Here is a 16,625-nt window from a genome sequence, read left to right as displayed (position 1 = left end):
CTCATCAAAAATGGTCAGCAGACCATTTTATTTAAAAAACCATCTTCAGACTAGAATATCATTTAACATATCATTAGCATAGCATTGCTATCTATCAAATTAGCAACACTAAAGCAGCCACCAAGAGGTATAAATCATTTCCACAATAACAATTTCAGCACACTTACCACACACAATACTCAAAATACAAAAGTATACAGAGAATTTTACTCCTCCTTAGACATTGGGATAAAAAACATAAAGCCCTAGTACAGTGATTCAGTTCACCTGTCCCTCCTAGAAGAGCACTATAATTAGGAGACTAAATCCACACCCACAAATAAAGAAACACCAGCACTTAAGAAATACTGTCAAGTTTATAAACTTCTATTCACATACTCAAAGTCTGTAATGAAGCAAATGCTAATCCTTAGGCTTTTAAGTTGATGAAATTATAGTACCATAAATAGCATCTTTGATATAAAACGATCACGAAGAATGAACTATCGTTTGCTGTATAAAAGCACTCAGACGCATTGCATCCAATTTAGGGTAAAAATAAAGGAATGACACCAGCAAACCTAAGGAATGCATCAGCCTGAAGAGCATACAGGACAAATACCTGTATTTTTAGCAATGCTAAAAAGTCATCATGAGATTTCCAAGGATCTTCAGTGGTCAGTATTACAGCTTTTTATAAACATACACCACGAGCTATGAGCTGAGTGCTCCACAGCTCTAAGTGACACCGGCTCCGCAAACAATGTGCTTTACCCTGAGCACTTCATGGTTCAGGTACAGAACTTGCTCTTCCCTGTGCTGCAATAAAGGTCACTGGTCATCTGTTCTATTACGTGAGAAGATATTAAGTCTTTCAGTATTCGAAAGAATGATGAAAAAGTACGTAGGCTTTGTTCTCAGTGCAGAGTGGGAAGAATTACCACTGTGAGTGAAAACAGCACGCAAACTTTACAGGCTCGCACAGACCTCCAGGAAAAGAGCTGAGTGTAAGCAAGAAGAGAGAAGCATCAATACTCTAATAATAGTCTCTCTGCTAATCTCTACCTATCCTTCCTCTTGGATCTACATTTGAGTGATCTAATGAACATACTCTCAGTGAGAGAGGTAGATACTTTTCAAAGCTTCCCAGGGAAGATCCTATCTAAGTTTATACACTTCAAACATAGGAAAATATTTGTGATATGCTCCTGAATGTAGGAAATGAAACAAAAACAGCTTAAAGTATCTAAAACGAAATGCAAACAATGGTTTCCAATGTAAGTCCAGCAATACATTAAGATACAGGAGTCATAGTTTCCTTTTGTTATTTACAAATTCAAAGAACTAGTTTTCAATAAACCAGTAATACTGATGCTACTTCTGGTCAGAACATAGATAAATCGTTTAACCAATCCTAGAAGCATATTTTATACAAACCCCCTCACGCTTTATAACAAGCTAGCAGAGATTATTAGAAATTACTAGTGATTGAATGCCAAATTACTTCTAAAATTGAGCCATTACCCTCAATAGCCCAGGTCTACAACCAGTTCCTAGTTTTGGTTATATACAGCAGGTAACTGTCAAAGCACTGAGCAATTGTCTTTCCTTAATCCATGAGAAACCTTCCAATTTTATGTTTTCCTCCAGGCTACTTGACAGTTCTTCTGCCCCCAACATTCACAGGGAAATCGAAATCAGGAGGCGTCTTAAACTACTTAAACTTGTCAGCTAAATTTACAAAACAAAATGGCTTTTACTATGCTTGAACAAAGCTGAATTGATTCACATACATTTTTGTGGCACATCCCCATGTAATTCAAACCAGTTTTTACAAAGCAACTGAGTTGTTGGATGGTCACAAGGCACAAAGTGCTTATATGGTGCAAATATTAACAACGGTATTCCACCTGCAATATTGCCTGTAATAAAGACAATAAGAGAGATGGTATAAATCTGAGGTTCTGTGTCTTTAACCTGCTTGCTACAGCAAAACTCTGTAACATTTAACCATATTGTAACATAAACTATTAACTTTACATCATCATTTTGAATGTGGATGACAAGTCCCACATTGGGTAATACTGCACAAGGACACAAGTCCCAAGTTTAAACCTTGCTCTCAAGTAGTATAGAAGACAACATAAAAACATGTAACTCCTAAATGTGAAAGCAGAGGCATTAGACCTCTCCACACACAGTCATGGTAGCTCACTACACTCACAGACAAATCCATAATATTCCTTTTTATTGTGGAATAATGGCATAAAGGGAAAACCACAGAAAAAAAAAAAGATCCCCTTTCTGAAGCAGAGGGGGTTTAACTGCAGTGCTGTTCCTGTAGCACTCTAGGACAATCTCCTGGATTAAAAAAAAAAAGACAAGAAACAGCACTATAGATATTCTGCAATGAAACAAGATGTTAAGGTGACTAAGCCATAAGCAGCAGGGAAACTAAAAAACCAAACAACCCCAAAATCTTGAATTTCAATGCCACAGGTAAATTGGTAAGTCATGAAACAAATATGAAGAAAAGTAAGATTGTTTTGTAACTGGAAAAAGAATACAAATCCATATCATTAAAATCATTTGTAAGGAAGAGAAAAATTTATGCCTGCAAAAAACCAAACCACTATCTGATAAAATGGAGTATTTTACAAAGGAGAGGCACAGATAATTTACACACAAGAAGCTTCAAGGAAATAACTGAGGAGTTCTCTGAAACACAAATGTTTTTTAAATAATCTTAAGAAATTCTAAACATCAAAGGGTTCTCCACATTAATATGCAATATTTAAAAAAATGTAAAAGGGGAGATTCAGGAACTCTAGAATGATTAGCTTGGCATGGATCCTGAACAAAATAATACTATGGCAATGGGAAAAATAGAAGCTAAAAATATCCTGTCAGTCAAGTAACCTTCATAAGGTCAGGAGAGGAGAGCAGAGAGCTGACTGGAGCTCCAGCTCCCACAAGAAGCTGATCTGAAAAACCTTTTTTCTTCTTCATGGGAAAGCTAAAGGGGACCCAAATCAAAATTACCACCAAGTCTCACTGGAAGAATGTAACTCATAATTTACTGAAAAGTTAAGAGTGGCTCTGTGGGAAACAAAGCATGCAGAACAAAGGACCAAAACAGAAGCATCCTTGATGGCAGAGGAGTAGCTTGGCAAATTCATCTCAGAAATCAGATCTCTCAAATCTTCAGCAGAAGTGAGCTTTTACTGAAGCTGACACAGAATGATGGGTGACAGAAGGATTAGTGTCAGAGAAATATGGATATAAAACTGCTGCCAAGAATAAAGTCAAGCAACACTAAAAAAGGGGGAAAAAATGGAAAAGAAGAAGAAAAAGAAAATATAAACTATAGAATACTGTAAAAGAAGAAACCAAAGACCTGGAAAGTTTCCAGGCAGCATGGAAAAGAATGATCATCTCTCAATCATTCAAGAAGCCTTTCACTGTTAAATAAAAGAGGAAAGAAATTTACCAATCCAAGCTAGGGAGGGGGGGTGTGTGAATGCTTAAGTGCAAGGTATATATTCCTCCAACACAAATAAAATAAATCCAAAGCATCTTACAGAATAAAGCATTCCACACTCAAGTGGCACATTCTCAAAAGAGCTGAAATTTTCCAGTCTGCTTTATAAATACATTATAGTATCTATTTCAACACCTATCACAGATTATTTTTAGAAAAAGGAAAGCCTTGGATGAATTAGAACTTTCCTTAGAGCAGCAAACATTTGTTTTTCAACTCTTCAATTTCCCATCAAAGCCAACATCAGTTCACAATGGAGCATGAATAAAAAGTCCTTATTAAAATGAACATAATAAGAGTTCCCCAGAGGTACCAGCCTAACCCAACACTGACAAAAGAGACATAACTTTAATGTAGAATGATAAGCTACTAAGCCTGAAAGAAAAAAAGTATCAGGCAGAAGAAAGGAACAAGAAGACTTGCAGTTAAGTGGGATAAAGAGGAGAAAATCCCAACATGCTTTTGACTTTCATGATTGTTCTCTCTTGTCCACGGCAGTGATTTATGACAAGCAACAGCATACTGCTGCCACTTTTCAAGAGTTTTCCATGGGTAAAGGTAAGGAAGATGCAAACATCAGTCTCAGATGGAAGTTTAGGAAACATTTCTGTATAATGGAAAAATCAGAAGAGTAACACTGAGAGTTTTTTAAGAATCAAGACATCTAGGGATGGAAATAGGTGAATTATATAGAGCAGAATTCAAACTAAACAGTGATTCTGTTAATATAACTTGGAAGTTGGATGTGTAAAAAGAAACAAAAAATAAGAAGTTATACTAAACCAACCCAAAAGTAATGTGGATGGAAACTTTATCATGTTGCAAGGTCAAAGCTCTTAAAGTAAATGCATTTCTTGTTATAAAACAGCACTACTCAAGGGATCATAAAAACAAATAAAAAAACACACAAAAAGAGAGGAATGGAATTAAATTACAAAACAAAAAAGGAAGTATTTTGAAGATGCAGGTTTCTAGACAGCAAGGTATATCAACAACACTGTCAACACTAAAACATTCAGTGGCCTTGTAAAAGAGAGAAGGTTTCAAGCAGACTTAGAATTGTGCAGCTACTTCCATTTAAGAGTAAGGAGGAAGTAGGAAGAAAGGGTTATATAGAGAAGCCATTCCATGACCACACTCCAGGGTAGAAGTAGCAAGGATAATTTAGTAAATACCCATTCCTTTCATCTTTGAGGGCAAGTTGGTGGACAGTTCTGAACAGAATTTGACTAACACCCACCAACTTCAACTTCCTCCTGGCCCTCCCTTTAAGAAGAAAAGATTCTTAACTCCTTCTTTCCTAAAATCATTATTTTAAACTTGGAGAAGAGACTGAGAGAAGGGAATTTCACTGAAGTCACACACTGGGCTCCTTGCCAAGTCCAGATACTTGTGCATCTACAGATAACCATTCCCAAAGCTCCTTAGAACAACAGGATCTAAAAGATTCTTATAAGACTACACCTATCCTGTTGCACACAGCACATACTCCAAAGTGACGTGTTTGTTATCTTCAATACTTCAGTAAATCATGTTGCCCAATAGCCATGGGAGTGACCTGCTTACCCATATATACATGTACATTTAAATTTGTGTGTGCGTGAAGAACGTGAGAATCAAAATCAAAAAGTACTTCTGGACTAAAAAATCCATTTACAATCCATTAAAGGGTAAATACACCAAAAAGTAATGAGTTTTATAAAAAATAATGAAATCTAAAGGTAAATTTGAGACAGGAAAAGACAATCAACTTTAAAGCACAAACAAAATAATTACATAAAAGGTAATTTGGTAAACAGTCCTGAGTCAAAAATGTAAGGCCAGACAGATCTGGCAAGGACAAGCTGTTGCTAGTTTAAAAGAAATTTAATCAATTTTGTATGAGGATAAAGACGAATCGCTAAAAGCAAAATAGAGGATGTGTATCTTAAGGATGTATCCCTACTTCAAGCAGAAATGGAAGAGGGAATTTTTGTGTAGCTCCAGTGTAGGACAAACGGTATCAATAAAATAAAACAAGCTGAAAGCAAATTATCCACTGACCTTTTATATATACTAGTACTGACTTACACGTTTTAACTCCTACACTAATGGGCTATAAAGGAAATAGATATCCTGTACATTATAAAAGAAACTTACACCTAGAAGAGAAAAGATGATTGCGCTTCTCAAAGACATACTGGTTACTGGCACAAGCCAGTGCATCTCAAAGCAGAGATTTACTGTAGTTAAACAAATTGCAAAACAGCAAAAAAACCCTCTTGACCGCCTGCACAGAACAAAACCAAAACCTTAAGTATCTTATTCTTTCTTGATACATAAACAAAAAGTTTTAATCAAATGGAATAAGAATACTTGTTTTAGAAAAAGGAAATTTTGCTTTTCCTCTCCTGTACTGGCAAGTTAGAACTTCTGAACTAAGTAGGAGCATCTTGTTACTGCTGCTGTTTGCCCTGTGAACCCTCTAACCATGCATTAGGTAAAACCCATTTTCCAAAGGCTAACTTCTAACATACAAATGATCTTAATAGAGGAAGGAATAAATGGGATGATAATAAGTAAAAGCTTAGAAAAGAGACTTGAAGCAATGGAAAGATAAACAACTCATTTTACACAAAGATCTATACTTTTATCCTTCCTAAAATACTTGTGAGGTAGTACTTACCTCCAGCTAGGACCTGACACCTGTCTAACAGTTATGTACCATGATAAAGATGATGAAGAGAGCTGGAGGCTCCTTTTCTCTTTTCTTATGAGACAGTCATGCCAGAGCTCCCAGACTTCTGGACAGCAGTGTCCACAACCTTTGTGGCAGGTATTTTAAATAAAGTTCAGTTTGAGCAGAATAAAGAATTACGCCCTTCTTGTAAGCTGTTCCATTACTAAAATATGAAGGGCCTATCTGCCACCTACACTGAAAATGTGAAATAGAATACAAGGCACACCTGAGGTTGGAAGGGACCCCCCGAGATTACACAGAGTCCAATCCATCTGCTCAGAGCAGTGTCAGCTACAGCAACATGCTCAGGACTGTGTCCCATCAGGTTTTGTGCACCCCACAGTGGTTCAGGGTCACCTGTTCCAGCATTCAGTCATCCTTACATTAAAACAGTTTTGTATTTAAATGGAATTTTCTGTATTACATTTTGTGCCCGTTGACTCCTGTCCTTCCACTGTGCACCACCAAGAAGAGAGCCTGACTCCATCCCCACTCCTCCCTGACAGGTATTACTGAAATTACCGAAATGCCCCCCAGCCTTCTCTTCTCAGTGATAAAAAACCCAGCTCTCTCAGCCTCTCCTTGCACAGCAGACACTGTAATCACCTCTAATTCCTAAATAGTATGCAGGACAGGGAAAAATGGTCAGTGATACAGACTCTATTCCTAAGTTACACAGCACAGAAGTTCATTACAGCTGGGAAGCCTGAGACTAGTCACAGTCTTTGTACATTAAATACTACTAATAAATGACAAGATATAAAAACCCCTTGTGCATGTATACATAAACATGTCACTACATAGAAAGTAGATGTGACTCACCTTGTAATAATGTCGCATTTATTTTTCTAAAATCTGTAACAATTTCAACCTTGTACAAATTCAGCATATTTTGGGTATGTGGGAAATTGTTACTGAAAAAAAAATCTTTAAGCCACTAAGAATATTTTTCTACAAGGTAAGTCTTATCAAGTTAGGTTTCATCTGCACTTAACTGATAAAATGATACTAAAAATGACTTCAAATCCTTCAAGCTACTACAATATAATTACTTCTTCATTCAAATTTGGGCTACACAGGACACAATTTAATGCACTAAACACCTGTTCAAAATAAAAAAGAAGACATATGGAATAGTCCTGTCAGTTATCAGAATTTTGGAACATGCTTGCAGCTTATATTCACCAGACTTGAAGCACGACAAATAATGGCACTAGGGCAACCTACCTGCCTGGTTATAATGGCCTTAATATCATAAACCTCTTTAAGATAATTGTCTATAAAATATTCTATACATAACACAAAGGAGAAAAGAATGCGGGCTGTATTTTCAGGATGGAGTAATACACAATCTCACTTCCTGCTCCAGGACAATAACCCCATCTCTTGTACTTCTCAAAACTCAGAAGTCAAAACTAGATACAGTAAGCCATGGGTAATCTCAGTGCTACAGTGAGAAACATAAGATGTAGGAAAGAGCTAGTAAGGTTTTTGCAATTATCAGCCCAATGATGTAGTAAAAAACCCATTAAAATTAAATAAACCTGAGGATGTATTACTAAAGTATCATTGAGAGTAAAGTAGGAGCAGATATTCCTAAAAAGAGGAAGCCACAATGACACTGGAGAGGCTGGAAAACAAATGGTACAGTAAGCTTACAGAACTTTACCCATGTATCTCAATGAAAACAAAGTTAAGAGATTACTTGATTAGCATCCATATCTACCTATACTTTGGAAGTGAGGGGTGCACCACTATTTCAAAAGTAGTAAGATTATCCAAGGGCAACTGTCACCTCCTCTCTGCAAACAAGATTTCCCACTCTGGCATATGGTACAAGCTTTACAGTTGCAATTCATAAGACAAAAACACATCCAAAGGATGGAGGCAAAGAAGGACAGAGAGAATGAAAATTTAAAAGGCTTTAAAAAAAAGGTTACACCCATATTAGAACCTAACATATCTTTTCTTTTAAGGAAATATCTAAGACAGAAAAAGAAATCAAGATGTTTTATATTAAATTGATCCTCTCATTTTTAAAAGTTGAGGTCATAATTCTCATTTATCCAAACAAGAAAGCAGTAGTATAAAAACAAAAATATAAATGCTACAACTTCTGAAGCTACAGCTCCTGAACAACTCATGACCTGCTGAATATAAGCAATATATTGGATAATGGTAATGCAACTTGCAACATCATCACTGAGGGATTGGGCTACAAAACCATTACAGCAGAGTAAAACCCAGCTTCTCCTGTCAGCAGAATTGCTGCTTTCTGCTCTTAAAAGCTAAGATTTCATTTGCACACTTCAAAAATCCATAATAAATCTTTTTTATCTGTATCACAAACACCATCCGGCAACTGTTACCACAATACATAATAATCTTAAATAAGGGAAATTTACATTTCACTCAAGACTTGTCCATCACTACTGAGTTCCTAAAAGGGCTGTAAGCCCTTATGTAGATTTTAGGCTTGGTATATTTCAACTAGTACAGCAAGAAACAGAACAAGAGATAGCACCTAAACTGTATTTTATGAAAAGAATATGGAATTACAAACAAATTCAAAAGATAACTTAAATAAGCATAATATAATATATTATCTGAAAAGGATAATATACCGCCCTTAGATGTCAAGTCAAACCCTATTTCTGAGTATTTCAAGAGCAGTTCTAAATACCTTCTTCTCCACAAGCACTTATTGATTTCATTTTAACTTAGGTAATCAGCTTAATAAGACTGGTTAAAGATTAAAGCACTTACAGTCACAGAGTGCACTGGTTTCCACACAGGTTCCAACACTGTGAAACATGAACCCTACTACATAACAATAGATTTAATCAGTTTATTAGTACAGTGAACAAAAGAACTAAAATACCACAAAATAACTAGGTTTTGGTTGATTTTTTTTTTAATCTTTCCCTTTAAGAAAAAAATTACCTCTACACAAAAGATCTTAAGATCAAGTCCACATAACTTCATCTTCTCCGGAAAATGCTGAAAAACATTCAGATATGGAATATGACCTTCAACAACAAACCTGCATTAAAAAAAATGAAGACCAAATCAAGAAAGTATTTAGGATGATAAATGCATAGGTTTATTATAAAATTAATATACAAATTAACTTCTGATTTGAAATAACATCAGTATTATGCTGCCTAAGCAATTCAATATGAAGTTACACACCCCTAAATGCTCCACAGAACAAAAATCAGTTCAAACATTTAACAGGTTTTTAAGTTCCAGCTCAGATATGACTGACAAATGATAACGTTATGGCAGTAAGCATACAATCAACATCCTTACATCAAGTTTATTCTGCACATTCTTCAGCTACTGCATTTCTGAAACTGCTTTAAGCCTCCTCTGAATGGTATGGAATTTTTTTTTTCAAATTTCTAAAGCCTTAAGCAAATTTTACTTTGAAAAAAACACACACTTTCTGCTGGAGGAGTTTAAATCAGGTAATGTGATAGGGAGGAAAGTCACAGAATGATGAGCAAATACATAGAACTGAATCCACATTAATTACATCTGTATGATGATTTAAAAAAAAAAAGTATTATTCAGGTATGAATAGAAATGGTCTCCTATACTAATAAATCAAAATAGTTTAATTTTTATTTGCACTCAAGTAATGTATTTTTTTGTTAAAAATTGGCTTTGGTAAGTGGTTGACACTATTATTTGATTTTTCTTAACTTTTTCATGTACACACATATATATAAAAAATGGGACTTAACAGTACATATCAATAAAAAGCCACCTCCACACCAAACCCCTGCTCTTATCTAGAATCTTAGCAGACACCCACAACAGGCAAAGCAAGCACAGAACAGCATAGACCCTCATAAGCGAACACACTCATTCCACAGTAAAGCACACTGATAGTCTCCCATTGGACTAAGACAGAAATGCCTTCCCGTCTCCTCTTCTGCAACCTAACTTCGTTACGACTACATTAAACTTGTAGAAGTTAACATTACAAACAGAGAAGACTCTTCTTTAAATAATCTGAAACAACTGAAAACTATTTTCTCTCCTGCTGACTGTGTTATCTACACAGGACCTCTCTGATCTCGCTACACAGATTGGTAACTTCTTGGTCTACAAATATGTCATGTCCCTCCTGAGCCTATAGCAATTCATAAGTTCACCTGCTCTCTCTCAGTCCAGTGCCCTCATCACTAATTGTTCCATCTAGTGTGTATCTATTGAAGTTGACTAAAATTCTATTTAAAAGCTAGTTACTGCAAAGTTTACAGTTATATTCTACTTTTTTTAAGCAATCTTATCTGAATTTTCAGTTTAATTGAAAAAATTAATTAAAACCAAGATTAAAATAAAAAGTGTAGACAAGGTGGTGTTAGGTCAAAGGTTGGACTCGATCTCAGAGGTCTTTTCCAACCTAGTTGATTCTGTGATTCTGTGATAATCAAAACTCTGTCTCAGTTAGAATTAACCCGTTGTTTATAATAGTTTCTGAAAAATAAGAGCAATATGAAAAATCACAGTTCCCAATAGTTTTTATTCCAAGATTTTGTGTATTGGTCTCTTAAATGAAGAGGTAAAAGTTGCTGCACGATCCTTTCTAATAAAATTGTGTGATGAGCATTTTGCTAATGAAATTTCAGTAGCTTTCCTCAACCAGCATTAGTGTTTCCCACCCCAAGTAGAGTTGTGCACTGGCCCACGTGGTCAGTGAGGCCATCCTGCAAACCCATCCCCAGTCACTTGCCCTCGCCATCCCACCTGACCTGCTGAGCAGCTTGCACATCAGTTTCTCAGCTCATTTGAGTCACCCACACTAAACTGAAGAATATAAGCTTGAGGTATGGTTTCACAAAATTGATTGAGGCAACCTAAAAGCTCAACATAACTAGCATGACTTCCCTCCTGGTGATCTGGCTGTCTGTACTCCTGTTGCTCCTCATCCTCTTCCCCAAATGTAATCACAACAGCAGCAGAAAACCACTCATTACTCTGTTGCCTGAAAGGGTTTCTTTCCCATCATCTAAAGAACTGAGGAGGCTCACAGATGGTTCCATGAGTGAAAGAGTTGGCAGAGGGAAGAGGATGCATCACACAGGCAGGAGAACAAAAGGAAGCAAGATCGTCCTCTTTCAGCAACGGTGACCCATTACTGGCTCAGCTGATAAGCTTTGGCTGAGTCGAGTTAAGGCACAATCACACCATTAGACCTGAAGAGCTGGAACCAGAGAGCAGCAACCTTCTGAGCCAGCACAGCAGCAGCTGGAAGAGGACAGACAATCAGGACCTTCCCTCGGGTGTGGTGTAGTGGTGATGCAGCCAAACCACCCTAACAGCTTGCTGCCTCTGAAATGGGAAATCCCACCCTCCCTTCAGTCCCTGGCCACACACTCCTCCCTGCTGACAAAAGCACTTGTGTGATTTCTCAGAGGATCAGATGGAGAATCAGTCTCTTCCAGGGTTTTACTCCAACCAGATAGATTCCCAGACTCAGCTGACTGCAGGAACATTACTGCATATAGGCAGAAAGAGACTGCAGTGAAGCACATTAACCTGCACTAAAATGTCCAGTTAAACTTTTACAAAATAAATCTTCTACAGATCCACTTCTTTCAATTACTCCATTGGATAAATGCTACTACTAGAGCAAGAGAAAGAACAAGAATGTTTATGCAGGACCACAGCAACAGAAATTTGGAGCAGCTTAAACTGATGCTGGAACCACATCCTTATGCTGCAAGAGACAACCAATGTCCATCAAAATGTCTTTTCCAAAAAAGTTTTCATTAACTTGGCTGTACCAAGTCAAAGCACCGCAACTGTTTAAAAAATAATGCCATGTTTTCTAGCTTGAAATTACTGTCTCCATAAAAAAGAATGCTCTTTTCTCTCAGGTTAAGAGCTGCTTTTACATTCTAAAATTACAGCATAAAAAGCCTGCTATGAATACAGTGTGCTGCTTATCAAGTTTTTAACACTTAATCCAAAAGTCCAGATTTGGAATAGCACTTCAGAACAGTTTCTTCTGTCTGCAGTTCCTCCAAACCTCCCATTTAACAGAGAGATTGTCAAAACACCTGCAAGACTATGATCTGTCAGGGAAGTGCTTGAAAATGTGACTGGCACATACAGTACACAGGCCATGTTCTCTTAATTACAACAGCAGTGTACATTAGTAAGGTCCAAGTATGAAAAAAATCCTAGGTCTTCAAAGTGCTCCAAGGAAATGATGCATCTGTTAAAGCCACACAGTAATGCCACAAACTGATTACAAGTTCAGTCCTGCCAGCACAACTAGGTATAACCTTATTTGAAAGGCATTATTACTCAGAATCTCAAAGTCTAGCATCTTGAAACTTTGTCCAGAACTCAACTATTTTATTATTTAGATAAATAATATACCTCACATGGAACACTGTGAGACTATTCACAATGGAAAAGGATTTAATGTGTAGCATAGGCTTGAGAAGAAGGTTGTGAAAAATGTTATTTTTAAACCAAAATGTTCCTTTCAGAGGAAGTAATTGTAGTGTTTTTCTGCTACGTGTGTCAAGTAGCAAGGAGGAGTAAGTATATTTTTGGTGTTGTAAATCCTTTAAAAGCTGGTAGATTGCCCCACCATAGTGCCTAAGTATGTATCACAAGGGAGGAGTGGTAGTCAGCTGACTTCAGGGTACAGAGAAAACCAAACTGAGGAAAAAACAAAGCAGAACTTTAAACAGAACTCTAATTCAGTTGGTTTAAATAAAACAATTTGCCTACAAAGACTTAAAAGGTAATGCTGAATACTTAATGTTTTCTCTGAATAATTTTCATCTTTGGTCTGTCGTTATTTTGATCTGTGTATCTTAATGCATGCAAAAATGTGAGCATTGTCTGATTTTTTTAAACTTAAATATTCAGAAGTAAGAAAATAAGTATTTTATGGTAGTTCATGCAATTTAAAATTCTTTCCCCTTCTTCATCAAACCTGTTGAAAGGCAAAGACCTTAAGGGTAGGGAGGGAAGCATGATAACGTAATTACAGTCTTATACAACTATCGTATCATGGTAAAACTTTGCAATACAAATGACATTCTTTTAAACGTCACTTTTTGTGCTTAATTCAGTTTGTATATTCAGTGCATTTAAGTCACTGATTCATTATGATTTACTCCATTTTACACACATAAATTCTATCTAATTAAATGGTATCATCTCATTCAAATAATCTTATTTCCATTTCCAATTATTCATTTCAGATTATGCCCTTCTGTGCTATATTTGGTACTTGATTTTTTTTATCTCTTCCAGCTTTTTTTACTGCTTTCATGTTCTCTCTAAATCCTTTCATGTAAGTGTGCTCACCTCTTCGGGATCTCGGTCCAAAGGATGTTCTCCAGGTTCTGAACCATTTTCCTGGATCTTTTCTGTAGCTGCCAGTTTTTAAAGTGCTAAATACAACAATATACCATTTGTATGCAAACAAAACAAACTACCTTTCCTCTTAACAGTTGACTTTGACAGCTGTTGTTTGGTAAGGTTTCTTTCCAACCACACCATTGTACTAAGACAGGAACTTGTGAGGATGTCTTTGCCTGGTATAACCCAGAGAAAGTTTCCAAGATACAATAACCAAAGAAGAGATACTTAACTATTTATTTTTCTCTCCAAATGGGTCATTAATAATCGCTTAGTGTGAACCAGCTGCTCTGTCCCAGTAATTGTATTTTACTACTCGGATTTTTGTCATATGCAAACATTATCAGACGGGTTTTACATTATTTATTTTCTAATCATTGACAAAATTACAGAGCACGCTATGGGAGTTGTGAGTCGTACAGAATTTCCTTTGGAAGACAGTAGCCGGTAATAAATCTTGTTATTGAAAACCACTTTTGAGTTCTACTAGATCTTAATCTACTCAATAAACACTTCTGTATTGCAGAGTGGTAGTTTGAATTCTGAATACTACAGCATTTTGCTGAAAATTTTACAAGCATCTTTTATACAACAACATATCCAATTCTGCAAATACACAGTGGTTTGTGCAATTCTGGCCAATGAAGGACACGGCCACCCCTAAAGTAAAATCAAAGGGTTAAACTGTTTTGCATAGAAATTAATTACCTAGTACCAACTACTGTACTTCAAGACATACAAACCTCCCCTTTTTCAAAAGTACTTGCAAAAGAGCATCCTTCAACATCCACCCTTCTTGGGAAGTTTGTACAAAGCCAGAAAAGTGCAAGTGGAACAGGCACTCCACAGGAGAGAGGCCACAACGGCTCTAAGGTAAAACCTCCCTTGCATTCACTATGCTTTCAGCAGCTACATCAGTTATAAGCACACAGGTGGGGAATGATGTACTCATTGCCTTCCCTTTTAAGTCACAGGTTACGTATTTAAAAAATAAAAATTAAAGAAATGAAATTCACCATATCAACTGAATTTTGAATCTGTTTTTCCTTTATTTTATCTGAATTTTCAATCTGATTTGCCAATGTAGTTACTTGAGTATTTCTGTTCCTTAAATAAACACTCAATATTTCAAAAGTCATTTTAAAAGGAGTATCAGTATATGAAAGGTCTTCCAATGAAAATCTAGGAATTCCTGAACTTAAACTATTTGGGCCTGATTTAAAATATTTATTGCCATCAAGAAGAGTTGATGAACTAATTTTCATTCCTGAAGTAAATAAGGAATGTGTTCATAGCCTTGTAGTAGGGGAGAGAAGGGAACTGCATTGTCAGCAAGAGCTTGACAGTCTCCATTTAGCATCAAACCCTATTATTAGAACAATTTATTTCTACTATATTAAAAGGTGTATTATTCTGAACTCTCATAATTACAGATACAAAGATATGAAGACAAAACGAACTTCCTATATTAATTTCTGTGCCCAACTTCATTGCATGAAGCTACCTTGCTACCTTTCAGATCACTATATAATGCTGGTATTGTTTATATGACGACACTGATGTAAGTCCTGGAGAATGTTTACTCATTTAAACCTGACATGCTGACAACAGCAAGTATCACAAAAGTGTCATACACACCTCCAGTGAACCTTATGAAATTTTGGAGGAGAAGGATAAAAAGTTTCTTTAGCTCCAAAACCTTCATCCTTACAGGTCTTTGAAATTCATTGCGACTGACAGAGAAGAACCTCCTCCAAGAGCAGCTGCACAAATTGTTATGTCAAATGAAAGATAAGACAATTAAATATAGAGAACTTCTCACTATTACTGAGCAAATTAGTAAGAGGGTAACAGATCTAATTTCTTAAAAAATTATTATTTATAAAGGCAAAAATTCTTCAGTAGAGACTATTCATACCTTAAGAGCTCAGACAACGTAATCGGTTCTCTCAACCAGAGTAATGCCATGTAACAAAATGAAAGGGTCATTGGCATTGTCATCCTCAGTTTCTCCTTTTGGTTCTTCATTAAATACAAGCTGCCATCTACTGATCCAGAGTATATAGAGGTGCTTTCTTGGGTTTATGTTAAAAACAGAAGAGGAAAAAAGTAATTGATATGATAGACACATGATCCATGGTATACAGAAAACAAGATAAATGAACATACAAGGACCCTTGTTCAACAACCAGTAACATTCTGAAATAATTACAGAGTAGTTTGGTTGGTTGTGTACTTTTCTACTAAACAGCTTAACTCTAATTTACTCATCTACCATGACATGCAATAACAACCTATTTCATAAACTGCTAATTCAATTGACTAAGACACCAGATCATATGAAAAGACAGAACTCCCTATGGTACCCATCAAAACAGACCTTTTGTTGGGAACTATTCTTAAACCTGGATGTCTGGAAGGATATTAACTCCTATACAACATATAAATAACACTACTTATGAGCTGGAAATACTATTTTCCATTTGAGAGATAAGAGAACAGTGAGGAAACAAGGGAAAATTTGATGTACTTTAATCAGTGACTCCCAGTTGAGGATTAAAACAGTTTTAAACTTCAGCACAGGCAGGACTTGAACGAAAACGTCATTTACACTGCAGAAATTTTACTGATGTTAAGGTCTGCCCTATAATCTCTAACCGTGGAAACACAGGTATGTTTTTAAAAACCATATTTAAATTCAATGTCAAAGAAACAACTTTAAAAAAGAATGTAGCAAATGGTGAACAGGGTGGAAAAACCCCAAACAAATAAACAACCAAACCTCCCTACTTCCTTACTGAGATGAATCACTAAAAACTAAGAGGAACAGCAAAGAAAAAATTTAATTTAGTAGAGTGATTTATGAGTTACAAACCTTTTCAGATAAATAATTTAAAAAAAAAAACTTCCCTACATCATGACCCAGCCAGGATGAAGGAAAATGCATTTAAAGCAAACCAGCACAAAATCCAGCATTGACTCTGCAGA

At 36.1% G+C, this 16,625-nt stretch overlaps 1 protein-coding gene across 1 annotated transcript in view; it reads right to left on the bottom strand.

Moving 5' to 3' along the window:
• Nucleotides 1-16,625, bottom strand: part of TAF1B (TATA-box binding protein associated factor, RNA polymerase I subunit B) — a 46,651-nt gene that overhangs the window by 23,115 nt on the left and 6,911 nt on the right. Inside the window, exons 7-8 of the mRNA XM_064650506.1 lie at nucleotides 15,556-15,712; nucleotides 9,183-9,282 (exon numbers count right to left, since the gene is read on the bottom strand). Of these exons, the coding sequence (XP_064506576.1) occupies nucleotides 9,183-9,282; nucleotides 15,556-15,712 (257 nt within the window). The remainder of the gene's footprint in view (nucleotides 1-9,182; nucleotides 9,283-15,555; nucleotides 15,713-16,625) is intronic.

Source organism: Pseudopipra pipra, chromosome 3 (assembly GCF_036250125.1).
Source record: "Pseudopipra pipra isolate bDixPip1 chromosome 3, bDixPip1.hap1, whole genome shotgun sequence".
NCBI classification, from domain to species: Eukaryota; Metazoa; Chordata; class Aves; order Passeriformes; family Pipridae; genus Pseudopipra; species Pseudopipra pipra.
The sequence above is the reverse complement of the archived record's forward strand: the minus strand, read 5'-3'. Positions and strand labels throughout refer to the sequence as shown.